At 48.1% G+C, this 16,195-nt stretch overlaps 1 protein-coding gene across 1 annotated transcript in view; it reads left to right on the plus strand.

The window, feature by feature from the left end:
- Nucleotides 1–15,958, plus strand: part of LOC119456479 (amyloid-beta-like protein) — a 32,925-nt gene extending 16,967 nt beyond the window's left edge. Inside the window, exons 5-8 of the mRNA XM_037718291.1 lie at nucleotides 681–944; nucleotides 6,423–6,693; nucleotides 8,762–9,075; nucleotides 14,627–15,958. Coding sequence (XP_037574219.1) covers nucleotides 681–944; nucleotides 6,423–6,693; nucleotides 8,762–9,075; nucleotides 14,627–14,728 — 951 coding nt within the window. The 3' untranslated portion in view covers nucleotides 14,729–15,958. The remainder of the gene's footprint in view (nucleotides 1–680; nucleotides 945–6,422; nucleotides 6,694–8,761; nucleotides 9,076–14,626) is intronic.
- Nucleotides 15,959–16,195: the final 237 nt, after the last annotated feature.

Genomic DNA, 16,195 nt, shown 5'->3' on the forward strand with positions numbered 1-16,195 from the left:
AGCGGGATCCGTCGCAGGAGAAAACGGTAACTTGCCGCCGGTGCCGCACGCGCGCGCGCCCGGATGCACAAGCGAGAGCTGACGCGCCGTTGCCGTAAAAAAAAAAAGAAAAGAAAAAACAGAGAGGCATTGGCGCAAGTAAAAAATCCACGTCTTCCCGTCGAGTGGCAGCACATACCAAGCGAAAGAAATGATCGAAAGAAGAGTGCACTTGCCGCCGCCGGGATGCGCGAGCGGTAGCTGGCGCGCCGTTGCCGTAAAAAAAAAAAAAAAGAGGAAGTGGCGCAAGTAAAAAATTCCACGTGTTCCCTTCAAGTGGCAGCACATACCAAGCGAAAGAAATAATCGAAAGAATCGTGCACTTTGCCGCCGCACGCGTGCGCGTGCGCCCGGATACGCGAGTGATAGCCGACGCGCCGTTGCAAAAAAACAAAAACAAAAAAACGGAGAGGCATTGGCGCAAGTAAAAAATTCCACGTGTTTCCGTCGAGTGGCAGCACATGCCAAGCGAAAGAAATGATCGAAAGAGGCGCGCTTTTTAAATGTACAAGCGATACCGTACATGTATGCCATTGACCATTTTGAGGGTGTTCGCGGAGGTCGTACATGTACGGTATTGACCCTGAAAGGGTTAAGCCCCGTAACTTAATGAAAAATTAACTCTGTACAACGTGACGCAGGTGACACGGGTGATGCGGGAGTGGAGCGAGTTGGAACAGCACTATCAGGCAATGAAGGCGCGGGACCCGAAGGGTGCCGAGGAGTTTCGGCGTAAGATGAGCGCACGATTCCAGAAGACAGTGCAGGCACTGGAAGCCGAAGGGTCGGCTGAGCGACACCGCCTAGCAGCAATGCACCGGCAGCGTGTGCTCACTACCCTTAACCGGCGCAAGAAGGCTGCCCTTGATTGCTATCACCATGCACTGCAGGAGAAGCCACCACGGGTGAGTCAGCACTGCTGATGCAGTCCGATGTGCTTGATCCATGTGCTCTTATTTACCAGTCACTGCTGTGATCACACCACCTGCTTCAAATATGTAGGATCTTTATAAACAGTGCTGTACAGACAATAATGTATCTCTCTCTCTTTCCTTTTCCCCTTTTTTTTTCGGAAAAGGGGGCGGGCAGGGGGGGGGGGGAGGAGGCAGGGAGATGTATTACTAGTAGTGCAGGCTGCCAGTAAATATATAACTGATTAGCTTAGTTAAGGCTTAAATAATTACATTAGGGCACACATTGCAATTGTGGAATTAAAGTCAGTCAAAACTCAAGGCTATGTAACTTTTTAGGAACCCTTAGACTAGCATTAAGATAACCCGCCGTGGTTGCTTAAGTGGCTTTGGCATTGTGCTGCTAAGCATGAGGTCGTGGGATCAAATCCCAGCCACAGCAGCCACATATTGATGGGGGTGAAATGCAAAAATGGTCTGTGTGCCGTCCATTGGGTGCTTGTTAAAGAACCCCAGGTGGTCAAAATTAATCCGGAGTCCACCACTACGGCATGCCTCATAATCAGATCGTTGTTTCGGCACGTAAAACCCCACAATTTAACTTATTTATTATTATTATTATTCTTTTAGTTTTAGAATATTCGTCTTCCATGCGATTTTCAATTGCATAAGGAAGTATGTTTGGTAAAATATTACAAGACAGTGCATTTGTGCACCATTTTGAGGATGAATATTTTAAACTGTCTCTGCTCTCTGTATTCCTATTAGGTGCACATGCCTTGGCTTTGATCAGGTTTGATCTTGCAATTGCAATGCGTTGTCTAAAATAATTAACGTCAAAGGTCTATAGCAAATCATAAATATCTAAGTGGTTATCGCACATTTACTGATGTCTTCCACCACTAGTAATATGTTCTTAATTAACCCTCTGCAGTGGCTGTGGCATTGTGCTTAACATCGTAGTGGGTTCGATGCCACCAGCAGTGGCCGCATTCTGGTGGAGACAGAATGCAAAAACGCTTGTGTACAGTATTTTGAGTGCAAATTTGTACTTTGGGTGCACAACCGTGCAGTTTCGAGATGTTAAACTCCCCAATTTAATTTTCTTTAACATGTTCTTGAAAAAAAAAAAAAGATGTTATCCTTTTTGCTGTGTCTTTCCATTCGAATTTTCAGACTACCTTAAAAGTGCCAGTGCTGATTATAAGGCGGCTGTGACTGTGGTTGGGTCACTTTGTAGGGTGACTCTTATGGCTGGAACACTTGATATTTCAACGTGGTAGTATTGTGATGGCAAGGGCTTCTACCAAGCAAAGCATCAGCATTGTGAATTGAGAAGAAAAATTCTACTCGTTGCTTTATATATCATGCACATGAGGTAGTGAGCTGTATACTGTCAGTGTCCAATTTTTCAGACTCCCTAGGGGCCGTGAAATGTCTGAAAGAAAGTTGCAGTTTCACTCGAAAGGCGAAAGGTGATAGCAAGTTATTTGACAGCTATAAAATTATCAAGGATAGTAGTTTCATTAGGAATATAAACTGCTGTAAACATTCACTTACCAACTAAATTAACAAGCATGGTGTCACGCGCGCACAGGCAAACATGAACACATCTCACTCAATGACCGTGGGCACTTGCGATCAGTACATTGATGGGATGAAGAGCGGCAGCACCGGCGAGCAAATTGCCCTTCATGCTGCCTCTCACTTCAGAACTAGGCACGTTAGAACACAGCGCACATGAAGCCATCAGCTATCACGGGTTGCCTATAATTTGCACCTATCACAGATGATTTCCAAGATAGGCACACAGTCGCGGCTGTGTATTGAGCACCAGAAAGCTGTATCGGTAGTTTCTCATGTTGTTCTACAATTTTCTCATTGACACTTTTCATCTAATTATAATATTTGGGAAGTTGATTAATTAATTACGGCTAATTATCTAATTAGGCAGAATGCAAAAAATGCTGAGTATCTCCAAGCGACGACATACAGCATTACGTTGGTTCTGTGCAGCTGTGTGGCATTTTCATATTTTTAAATCTTGCTGCATGATAGTTGGGACACCCTGTATATTTCTCCTTTGTCTGCATCCTCTTTTTATTTTGACCAGATTTGAAGTGCCTGTTTTGATAGTATGGTGCTTTAAAAAATACTTGCTAATGCAGTTTGAATTGGTGTGATTGGAAATTTGTATATGTATCGAAGTGGTGGTCGTTATAACTGATAGATTGTTATACAGTCGCTCCTGGATTTATCGAACTCTAAGGGGTCCGCGAAATAGTTTGATACAGTAGCCGACTGATTTTCCGGACTTCGCGGGGACTGAAAAATAGTCCGAAAAATCCAGCAGTCCGAAAAACCGAACAGACCGAACCCCCCCCCCCCCCCCTCCCCCATCCCCAAGAGAAAAAAATTATGAGGCCGGCTTAAGAAAAATGTCGTAGTTTCGCCCAAAAGGCGGAGCATCGATTGCAATAGCAAATTAATAGACACCGATACGAAGTAAGGATGTTAGTTTTATCGGCCGTATAAAGTTGTAAATATGCGCTTACTAACTAAATAAGCACGGTGTCACGCGCGCACAGGTTACATGAACACATCTCGCTCGATGACCGCGGGCAAATGGACCTTCTCACTGTCTATTCTCTCGCTTCAACGCGAACGTCGAAAAAAAAACGAAAAAAAAAAAACGGCGCATACGAAGCTGCTGGCACTCAGCGCACGCCCTTTGTACCCATCGCAGATCGCGGGCGCACACTTCGGCCACATAGCAGATCGCTTTCAAGATACGGTGCCTGCGTGGCAGCTCCGTCGGCAGCAGCCGCAAGAGCTGAATGCAACTCCCCACCGTCTCCGCCGCCTTCTCCCCTTGCCCCGCGAGTGAACAAAGTCCGCGCGCGCCTCCGGCCGCCTTCCTTTCTCGCGTGCGTGAGATTAAATTGTGGTTGCCGGCTGACCCTCGCAAGCTTTCACCCGCGCACAGCGTACGGCGCAACCGACACTTTCCGCTTAAAGTGATATGACGATAGTGCCGAGCTGACCGAAAAAAAAAAGTTTGGAACGTTTTGTTGGCCAAGGAAGAGCGGGCATGGCCTCGGAGACGAGAGGATACCGTGCGTGTACTAATCTTGAAGGCTATACAGGGGGGCACTGGAAGCTAAGCCCGGCCAAGCCAGCGGAAAATCCAACATGGCGGCCTCCAAGATCAGATAGCGTGGCTCGGAGCGAGCGATTCAGTCCGAAAAATCGAACATTGGCACCTATATTCGTCCGAAAAATCGGTCGCGAAAATGCATTAGCTCTATGGGAATCCTGCCGGTACATCTATGAAGTCCGGAATATCCAACAAGTCCGAATTTTTGGAGTCCGAAAAATCCGTCGGCTACTGTATATGAATAATTTGAAATACAAAATATGCCGATCGGAAGCTTATCTGAAAACTCTGCACGTCTTGGCCATTCTCCCTAGATCGTGAAAAGTGGGTATATTTACCAATTTGTTTCTCCAAGGCCACATCAAACTCACTTGAGTTTATCTAATTTATGTGTGTGCTTTTTTTGTATGTTCTCTCTCTTTTTTTCTCCACTTGTCATTCGCACTGCGGTAGCGTCTTTGATAATCAGTCATCACAACACCAACTCTAAATGCCCGCGTCGCCAGGCCACGAGACTGCCATGCGCCTTGTGCACATAGAAGTGCATGTGTGTTTTTATTCATGATGGTAGAAATAGACGCAGCGCGGCATCAAACCAGCCTGTATAGTGATGCATCATACCGCCATCAGCTCACTCGTACTGTGAGTCGCGTGTGAAGATGCTCGACCGTGTGTTCATTAAAATACACTGTTTTAATGGCCAATCGCTCTACGTCGGCAGCGAGTGAAACAGGTGGGCGCTGAAATTCAAAAGTGGCTTTCAGCCTGCAGAACACCCGAGTCCCTTCCCACTGATGTGTCCTTGCGAGCATGAATGAAATACGTTCCATGCGGACTACAGGTCTGTGAATCGCACAGCAATGAGTTTTGCATGCCTCAGCCACGGTGGGGTGGGCCTTTCTGCAAAGGGTGGATGTGGCGTCCTGTGGGTTTATTAAATCCAAACTGTCCAAGTGGGAATTGGGGTTGAATCTGTCCTAGCTGCTCTCGGAACCCTAAAATGCCGTTAAGGAAACCTGAAAAAATTTAGTGCCATCCACGATTTCTTGTGAAGTGCGCACAACAGACCGAGAGGCCATTTGTGATTTTTAAAGCAGTATGGTGATCCTCTTTTCGATAACAAACTACTGCAGGCAGTATCCTTTACTGCACAGCAATTAATTTTTTCCGCTATCTGTATGCTTCTCTGCAATTCACGGCTATGTTCCGGTGAAGTTTACAAAGCATTATGGAGCGTAAATAAGACCCTTGTTGCACGAGCCATCCATATTTTGACACACACACCTTGCTCATTTTTCCTCCATGGCATGGACTGCCCTTCATATTCAATGTCTTCTTTGACAGCATCTGCTAAAACAGTGCCGTTTTGTTAGAATTAATATTACTGATGACGCAAGAAGTGATCACGGTGCTGTTAGAAGAAGTGCACCTGCAGTGGTACAGCGGGGCACAGCGTTAGACATGTGGAATGTGGCGGTGAACGGGAGTTCGATACGTGCTATACTTTAGCATGGCATTTTCAAGGGGATGTTACGATGGTTTGATATAGACAATGATTCAAGGTATCAGAGTTTGATATATCCGGGATCAACTGTATCTGGAATCATCATAAATCAGTTTGTGCAGATGCAGAACAGAGCAGTCTTACAGCATAAAGAATTTTCATACAACCGTTTTTCTTTTTTCTTTTTTTTTTTCTCTGTAGTTTTCTGTTAAAGAATGTAATTTTTTATTCAGATACATATTGTGAACATTCCCCCCGTGCTTCAAAATGCCGTAAGCAATGGTACAGAGCTGGCAGAATGATCCACTTAAAGCCCCTTTTAGTTTTTAGAAACCCAGTCTAGGGACTTAAAGCATTACCTGCTACCACAGTTCAGTGTGCACAAAGGCAGTTTCCCAATCTAAGGTCTCGATTGACCACTTTAGGGGATACTTTCACTTTTGTGCGACATGGTGTCTCATGTAATGCCTCATTAGACAAATGACCATGCTCCCCACTGTCTTAACCAATTAGTACCTGCTGAAAGTGAAATCTCTAAAAGTAATCAGTGCCGTATACAATCCCTGGCCTCTCATTTCTAAATACGAGTTATGAAATGTTCCGCCTTGCATTGTAATGATGCAAGCATGATATAACTTGCCTCACTCCATCAATATCAAGGGAACCAAGTGCAGCCCTGATGCCAGCACATAAGCGGCCAGTTAACATCACTGCAATTTATTGATAACCATGTGCATCGGATTTTTCAGTTTCATGAATGTCGCTGCAAGTGGACTGTGTCGTTATTGCTCCTCTTGATGCACGTACTCAGACCAAGCGTGTGGAGCGCTGCCTGGAGCGGTTGCTGCGGGCCCTGGAGAAGGACAGGAGCCACACGCTGCACTCGTACCGGCAGCACGGAGGGGATGCTGAGGAAGTGCGTGCCCACCTGACTTCACTGGACCGCCTGGCCAACCAGAGCCTGGACATGCTTCCCCAGTCACTCAAGGGCCGCCTTGGCCAGCTGTGGAGCACCCTGCGGGGGGCCACCAGCAGCGAACCCCTGCTGCCACCTCCACCACCGCCAGCGCCGACCACGGCCGGTACGATGTTGCTCTCAGAGTATAAGCGGCAATTTAACATAAAAAAGACGAGAACATAAGGACTTGTCCATGTGCTAGGAAACGTCCTCCTCACAATATGTAAAAAAAAAAAATGGAATTCGTTACAGTCAAACATTCTCTGAAGAATTTTCGAAAACCCGTCGTGGTTGGTTAGTGGGGATCAAATCCTCGCCACAGCAGCCGTATTTCGTTGAGGGCAAAATGCAAAAATGCTCGTCTAATGTGTGTTGGGTACACGTTAAAGAACCCCAGGTGGTCTAAATTAATCCGGAGTTGCCCACTACGGCATGCCTCATAATCAGATCATGACTGTGGCACGTAAAACCCCAGAATTTAAATACATTTTTAATAATTTTTGAAGGCAATATTAGCAGCAACGAAATGCTTGCATTTACAGATTTACAAATGACTACATGAACATCAAGGTGCTTGCATCCTGCACCTTGATGTTCGCATGGTCATATGTAAATTTGTAGGTAAGGTCTTATCAAGTTGCCTCTGTGTAGATGTACTGTCAGTAGTACTTGAATAGTCGTTGAGGGACCTCCCCCCCACCCTGGCTAATGGCCTATGTCTGGGTTATAGCCTATTAACTCTTTCCTTACCATGAGGAAAATAGGTGTTTTTCGTATGTTACGGCAGATGTTTTTTTCTGAAGGAACTACTGCACTCAATATATAATGTAGTAGATAAACAGAGAGCAAGATGAATGCACTTTTCACGCCTAAAAGTTTTATTCATGAGATGTATGTCATAAAAAAGGTATAAATTGTTAAAATCAAGATTGTGCAATAAAATTGAACAAAGTTTGTAAAGACATGTTTGTATCTACTAAGAAAAATATATCATAAAAATTATGAGATATACAAAATGTATTGCCGTATATTAGGCACTATCTCCGAAAAAAACTGAATTTTTAATAGAACAGCTATCCCGCTGCACAAATTTAACTGCAAGCACTGCAGTTGGCGGGCCGGGCTGCGGCCACCGATGTTCCGGGCTGGTTTGCGTCGTCATCGCTTTCAGGCTCAAAGTCCAACGAAAAGTCAGCGTCCTCTGACTCGCCGCTTTTCGATGTATCAATAAGATCAGCCGCCGAGGTAGCGGAATCGCAATATCTGCGATCTCCCAAAGCGCGCATGCCGTTTCCGGAGCCGGACATTTTTGCGTTCTGCTTTGATAATCACGGAAGAACTTTGGAGTGCGTTTAAAAATTACCACCTGGCGGGAAAAAAGCTAACTGCTTAGAAAAAAATATATAGTTTTGCCTCTTTCACGTCCGATGGCGCAGCGTGTCCGTGAGCGGCGCGGAAGGTCTCGAAAGCAGCGTTTCAAACCATCGATAGCAGGCAACCATTTTTTCATTCTCCTTTGACGATTGCTAAACTTCGGAGTGCGTTTAAAAATCACCGCCTTGCGGGAAAAAAAAGCGAACTGCTTAGAAAACTAAAATGTAGTTTTTCTCCTTCACGTCTGATAGCGCAGTATGTTTGTGAGCGGCGTTTCAAACCATCGATAGAGCGCTAACGTTGCCCAATGGGCGCGGTACGAAAAGAGTTCAAGTCGGTAGTATCTTTCCAATGGCCTTGCTTCCCACACACTGAGACAGATAGATGAAGATGCTTATGGTATTTTCATTCTTGAGTTGTCATCAGCACACCATAAGCAAAGTCATGATCAAAACAACCTGTGATGGCCTCGGACCACACAGAACATTTTTGGTACACGCAAGTATGGCACAGACCTCAGTAGACAATGTGAGCCAGCACATCATTGAGGGGGTTTGAGAGAAGTAAACATTGCGCTCGAATTATCTTGATTCATACTAGGTGTTTTTGAAAAATTATTTTTGTAATATGTTCCCTGGAAGGTACCCCACTTGTTCCTAGGCATTTTTGAGGCTTCAAAAAAAAGGTGTACAGGGCAGTGTACAGTTGCTAGGCTACATTCATGCCCAATGCCCGGTAGTCACAAAATCATGTGTGTGCTGTGCATTGATTACGCATTACCCTGATGATGGAGCTCTGTCTTTGCTGGCTCATTACAGAGGACTCCGAGTCGGTGGAAGACGAGAGCATTTTGCCAGCCAGCAGTAGCACACTGGCCCCGCCAGTTGCACCAATGGCCCCCGTGGCACCGACTGCTCGACCGGCACATGCCCAGAGCCAACTGCTGCAGCATGCGGAACCCGCATACACACTTCGGCGGCCCTCACATGCCGATGCCTTGGGACGGCTCAAGTGGAGCGGCAGCGTCTACATCACACTTGCCTTTGCCGGAGTTGCACTACTCACCGCACTGCTCGTTGGGGCTGTGCTGCTCAGACGCCAACGCTCGCCCCATGCCCGTGGATTTGTACAGGTCAGTTTGTGCTGTAGGGTTTACTGTCCGGCCAATATTTAGTGCCTCTGCCATTCCTGGCTTTATAGTCTGTTTGCTCATATGGTTACCAGTAACAAAAAATTTGAGCCCCTCAGATCCCCTTATTCCTCTGCCATAGCATACTGAGATCACTAGAAAAAATTCTGGAGCTGCAGTTATCCAGTCGCCATGGAGCTTGATGACTGAACTGGATGTTGAGTGTAGTACATTGTACATGGATTTTTCTGTACAGTAAAACCCCGGTGATACGATCCCGGCTGGTACGAATTTCGGTGTGATACAAATTTATAACATTCCCCTGCCGAAATACATTGCTCACAATACGAGAAAAATTTACTTTTCCGAAAGTGCTGCCGTGCCGCTGCGGAGCATACGAACGCGTGAGCAATGGCGGTGGCGGCCGATTCAGCGGGGCGACTGGCACAGACAAGCCGGCACAGCAGGATCTGGGCGGGATCCATAGTCGCCAAGCAATCGACTACGTCACGCGGCTGCGCAATCTCTCATTGGTCCCTGTATATGCAGGTACCAATGCATATGCAGGGCAGTGCCGGCATCGCCCTGTCCAAACTCAAGCGCACGGTTAGCAGTGTTACTAGCCTCATTAACAGAATCTCACGTAGCAGAGAGGGAATGACGGAGACAGACACCATGATATTAGTACAGGCCTTCGTCATAAGCAGAATCACTTACGCTCTTCCTTTCCAAGCCGCCCGACAAACTGACATCGACCAAGCAAATCGACTGCTCCGGATTGCCTGCAAGGCGGCACTCGGCCTGCCCAAAAACACGAGCACTGACCGTCTCAGCGAGCTAGGCATCATGAACACATACGAAGAACTCGCCGCGGCCACACTCAAGGCCCAGCACGAAAGACTAAACGCAATACCCCAGGGGCGCTCTGTACTAACACGACTACGATACCCCCTAACGCCACAGTTCTGCGGAAACGAGACCACACTTATGCCACCTGATCTACGAGCACGAATCCATGTGAACCCCATCCCACGTCATATGAACCCTCACTTCCATGTGAAACGGCAACAAACCCGAGTAGCCATCTTGCGCAAAAGGCAGGAAGACGCAGACACATATTTTACTGACACGAGCTTATTCCCCCGAGGGGAGACAGCGACTCCTACTTACCGTATTTTCGCGCGTATAACCCGCACCAAAAATTCTAAAAAGTTGCCGGTAAAGTTGTGGTGCAGGTTATACGCGAATTTTACTTGGAGGTGTGGCTTCATGGCCAGGTGGCTACACGGCCAGGTGGCTACACCACACCTCGAGGCAAAGTTCTCCGCCATTTAGTTTCGCAATCTCCTAGGAAATCCTACCCTCTCCCCACCACTGCGTGTTGAAGACTCTCATCCATCATGGTTGTCCATTCCCCTCCATTTTACATGTCGGCATTTTGCGTATAGCGAATAATGCACGAGGTGCCGGCGAACTTGTACGTCACCCGTTCCCGCGGCGCTCCCTCGGTTCACGCGAAGCGCTTCGCGATACGGCTGATAACCAAATCGCCATTGCTGATGCGAGTGCTGCTCCGGCCGCACTGTTATCCTCAGTTGCGTGAACGCTAGCTGTGCCTGCGAAGTGATCCGATTTGCGTGGAGTGTCACGTGACTGATTTGTCCGCGATGGCGTCCGTCGTGTGAATCCAGCTTTATCAGCATCGCTGAAGGGGGGGGGGACAGAGCCTCTGGCCGATGATACGATCATGTGGACGAGTCGTGTATCCGTGAAAGGACTGTTTTCGCAAAGATTTGAGCGTTGTTGCATGCAGTTATCACCGCAGGTTATACGCGCGGATATTTTTTTTTTCTTTCCCGGCTGTTGTAATTGGGGGTGCAGGTTATACGTGGTGGTGGGTTATATGCGGAAAAATACGCTATGTGACTGTCGCGACGAACCAGACGAGACCGATCGTAGCAGCGTCCGTGCGCACGACTTCAAGCGCCACGGCGGAATCCGCAGCCATAGCCCTAGCCATCCGAGACGCTGAGGCCAAGAGCCAATCGGCTAATATACTCACAGACTCACGAGACGCCTGCCGGCTCTTCCTTCGGGGAGTTCTACCAGCTGGGGTCCTTTGCATACTAGGACCAAGCCTCCAAATGGACCACTGGATAACCTGGTGTCCCTGCGCACACCGGAGTGGAAGGCAACGATCGGGCGGATCGCCTGGCTCGAGGTATGACAGGCCGAGCCGCGATACATACAGCTCGAACGGACGCCTCTCCGACACCCGGCAGCACACCGAGAGACATACTTGAGGTACAACGACTAGGAAGACCTCACCCCAAGCTCAACAGGCGACAGGCGAGGGACTGGCGCCGAATACAGACAAACACCTACTCACACTTACATAGACTCCACAAAATGTTTCCCGACAAACACAGCGACAGATGTCCATGGTGCGACTCCACCACAACACTAGAACACATCACTTACCAATGCACGCAGCGTCCAGCAGACGCCGACTCGCCGCTACTTAACGACACATTTAGCAATTGGTCGTGGGAGGCGCGACTCTCCGAACTGGACTTGGGAAGCCAATTGGCGACCCTCGACCAGACCAGGCGTGCCGCAATAGCCAGTGGGGCCCTGGAAGAGGGGCTCCACCCACAGTAACCAAGCACAATCTTTATTTTAATAAAGTTGTTTCTCTCTCTCTCATTGGTCCCCACGCCGAGCGGACCGGACCACATCACAGCCTAGCCAATGCTTAGCGAGAAAGTTGACGAGGACCAATGCTGCAACGACAACCGCAGCGCAGCCCCAACAGCCAAAACGCTCCCTGCACTCGGCGTGCTCAGGCGTTCAGTGGCGTGCGAAAACATTCCCGAGATCACGTGGGCGCACTTATACGCCTTTTCGAAGGTTATCGTTGATGATTTGGGCAAGAAGAAAGCATCCCTGATACGTTTTTCAAGGGACCACGAAAAAAAAAAAAGCCGCAGTTTCGCCCGAAAGGTGATGCAACAATTGCGATAGCAAATTAGTAGAGCTGTACGAAGTAAGGATAGTAGTTGTACTGGCCGTATACACTTTTAAACATTCACTTACTAACTAAATTGACAAGCACGATGTCACGTGTGCACAGGTAAACATTAACACACTTCGCTCGATGACCGCGGACACTAGCTATCGAAACGCTGGCATGAGGAAGCGCAGCAGCAACAGCAAGCGAATTGACCTTTGCGCATACGAAGCCATTGGCACTAGGCGCACTTTTGTCAACATCGCAGGTCATTTTGACGATAAGGTCCGCGCGGGCACTTTGCGCATGTCGGAGATCGCTTTCAAGATACGGCACCCGCGTGGTTGCGTCGTATCTGCAACGTGCCGGTCGTTTGTTGCAATGCATCGGTCTTTGTTGCAATGTACAAGCTGGCTGCACTGCTAAATTTACATGAGCGCCACATTCAAACTTGCGTAAGATGCAGGAACATTATAGATTGGCGATGTATTATGGGGAATGCCTGGTAATTCGAACGCAAAAGCATTTGCGATGGTTAATTCGAACATACCGCGCACCGACAATGCTCTCAGCAGCGCGCTAAATCACGTGGCGGCGCCTCCGACTGGCATTGCTCCGACACCGCCATAGAGCAAAAGCTTAGGTGAGACCCCTCAACGCCGCACAGAGAGAAAAAAAACTAAAGAAAGAGAACCGCGGCGCCACTCTCAAATGGCAAGGTCGCCGTTTCTGCATGGCGCCGGAACACGCGTGTACGTGTCGACGTCTCAGCCAACGCGGCTGCGGGGCAGAGTTCCGGCGGAGGGCCCCGTCCGGCCAACGAAACTGCCCACGCCGGTCAACGCTCGCTTCAGCGGCAGAAAACTAAACTTCAGGGAGCAGGCTAAGCTTGGCGCCGGGCTCGCGGGAGTGGCCGGCGCACACGGAGACAGTCGAAGGTGAGGGAGCTACGAGGGAGTCGACAGTTGCCGAGGCCAAGTCCGCTTCCCTGCCGCCCTCCTCCCTCACCAGCAACGGTCCCCGCGCGCCGTGCCTGCGCCGCCCGTTATCGGGAAGCGAGCGTTGGCCGACGTGGGCAGTTTCGTGGCTCTCGCTCGATATGTGCTTGCGCGCCGCGATATTTCACGAATTGCACCGTTCATACGTTGTGCTATGGTGCACGAATACTTAAAAATAAGTCCTTCTTTTAATTCGGACAAAATATTTGGGCCCCTTCGAGTTCGAATTATTGAGATTCGACTGTACATGGAATGCACTGTGGATTTTTTTGTTATTCCGTGAATTTCAGGTGTGCTTTATGCCAGTAACATGTTTTATTAGAGCAGTTAAGTCTTACATGCTCAAAACTAATCAATTCTGTCACATGGTTTACAGTGCATGCATGTTGTTACACTTAGATGACATTTGCACTGTAACACACAGCGTGGGTGACTATTTCTAATAATTTAAGGTTTTTATATTTGATGTTCCGAAAACAGCATCATCGAAGCCATTGCTTTTTAGCATTGTGATAATTGTCGTACGACAAATTTGCAGTGACAAATGAGGCCAAAATCTGAAAGCAGAAGGTAGTTCCATTTTTATAAGGGGGCCGTCCTTAGACACAACCATGTGCTGCCTATTGTGCCCATATTGTATGAAGCATTGTATGGGTGGCGTGTGCAAACACTAGTGCCAGGGTTTCTTATGATATTGTTATTTTAAACTTCTGCCGCCTCTACAGCAGCTCCCTATGGTCTGTTTACTTCAAGCAGATGGTGCCATTTGTAAAACTTTTTGGTAAGGCCTGTATAGTATTGCCTTGATGGGGCAGCCGGATGTGAGGCCTACAGAGTGAGGCCTAACAGTCGTGGGGGGGGGGGGGGGGGGGGCGCAAAGCACCGCAGAAAGAAAAACGACTTCCTACTTCGGGGACCAAACGACGACTGACTTTATTCACCCAGGGAAGAGGGAGAACATGGGGTGGTGCACTGCGCCAACATGCGTGACTGTAATATCATACAACGTTGAGCGTGGAGTGGCGCTAGTGATCAAACACTTTGAAGTCAAAACTGAGGATACAACAGCCTGCTAGAAAGGACACATTAAACTGCAAACTGTCCCGAAAAGAAAGCCTCGCAATGTAAGCCATCAGCTTTTCAGGGAATGCAGGAATTTCAAGGTCATCTTTACAGATTACTGTGGTGTTTTGTGCAGTGCACATAATAGACTTTGGTTCAATTTGTGTCCCTTGCAGGAATGATGCAAGTTTTTTTACAATGCATGTTGCTCCACTCTGTCAGCAGTTGTGAAGGCAGCCTCTGTTTGGTCTCAATTTTGCTGCAAAGCACACTTAGCATACCCCTTAAATGTTTTTCATATGCTTCATGTTACGGAACCTTTGTTGGGCACCCACTTGTGTGCATCTGAAGGGTCCTTTTTCTGTATGCAGAGAGCACTTCGCTTGCACACATTTTGTTACCTTTCTGCTCTGTGCATATAACTTCCAATACACTGAAATTCAGGGGGTTGTCTTGTTAAGGTGTTTGCTGCCTTCTACTGCAGGTGGGAGGAGGACCCACAGCCTCTCCTGAGGAGCGCCATCTGACGGCCATGCAGGTCAACGGCTACGAAAACCCCACCTACAAGTACTTTGAGGCCAACTGAATACAACACACCATGCCCCTCTCTCTTTCTGTACATAGGCTCCGTTGCGGCCGCTTAGGCGTCTTAAAGTCCGAGGGCAAGGCTGGCGCTAAAGGGACGTGGCCCGGGAGAGGAGCAGATGACAGTGCAAGAAGGGGGACGTGCCCTAGGGTTGTTGTACCACTTGCGAGAGGGGTGGGATTTATGTCAACAACACGATGCCAGGCAAGATGCCACCAAGTTTGAGGCACTTCTGCCTGAGAGGTTTCTCTAGGACAGGCTCGTGGAGCAGCAAAGTGGAAACTGCGGCTGGCATCTAGCAAATTTCTAGCAATGTGTTGGCAGCTCGTGTGTGTGTGTGCAAATGAACCTCTCGTTCGCAGTCTCCACTTCACCGCAGCACAGAGGTGTCCTCAAGCATGGGGTTGAGGCTAGGTAGCCGCCACCAATGCAAGGATTCACTTTTTATTAAGAGATAGTCTGGAAAGAGGATCACAAAAACAGCATGTTGAATAATTTATTGGTGAAGTGTGCGTGTCTACTTAAAAGAATTTCCTTCCCTCGCTTTGTGTTGTGAAAGATGTGAAATTCATTAAGCTGACGGGAGTGATTGACACTGTCAAGGCAGCTTGGCTAGGTGTCACTGTCAGAGCACAAGAGATTATGGGTGTCGTGTCTTGATGGGGCACATGTTGTTTTAATTGCAACCAGGGTGGCTAGAGCGTGGGTAAACGGGAATCCCTCCGGTTGGTGGCGTGCCACTTGCGCTCTCCGCTCTTCTTCCGGTTGGAGTTTCTGTAGCGCCAGTTTCTTTTTTTTTTTTATTTACTTTTCTCGAACCTTAAGGTGTCGCACCACCAACGAGCCAAGCTTTCCAGCAGCTAAAGGCCTAGGCATCTTTTTGTACAGGTTGTCCAGCGTTAGTGCCTCTCTGCATGCCCCCCTTCTCCCCTGACCGGAAGTGCGTGCGTGCGTGCATGTGTTTGGTTGGAGGCCAGCAGCATCGTAGGGCTTGTTGCAAGGGCAGTTTGTGTGGTCATTTTGTCTCAGTGAACATATCATACGTCGAGTGTTGCCACCCCGTGTCTCCGTATGTTCGTCTCTGCACACGGCCCTGCCACCTCTCTCTGCTTCGGCTTCGTGCAAGTGTTCTACCCCTTATTTTGCAACACAAGGTCACACAAGTGTAACCCACTCTGTGTAGTGTATTTGAACGAACAGGCTGACAATAAAATTTTGCGGCTCGATCAACTGCTTGTTTGCATTTTTTCACCAAAGAACGAAGATCAATGACCACAAATTTCATGATCAAGATCGCTGTAGAAACGATTAAATGACACAACAGGTCCTCGTGAAACAACAGGTGTAGTAACTTGGGCCCCATCTTTGAGTTTGTAATCATTTACAGTCAAACCTTGTTATAACAGAAATGAAGCCGGCATGAAAATACAGTAAACTCTCATTATAACCAAGTGAACAGGATCACGA

The sequence above is a fragment of the Dermacentor silvarum genome, chromosome 6, assembly GCF_013339745.2.
Source record: "Dermacentor silvarum isolate Dsil-2018 chromosome 6, BIME_Dsil_1.4, whole genome shotgun sequence".
NCBI classification, from domain to species: Eukaryota; Metazoa; Arthropoda; class Arachnida; order Ixodida; family Ixodidae; genus Dermacentor; species Dermacentor silvarum.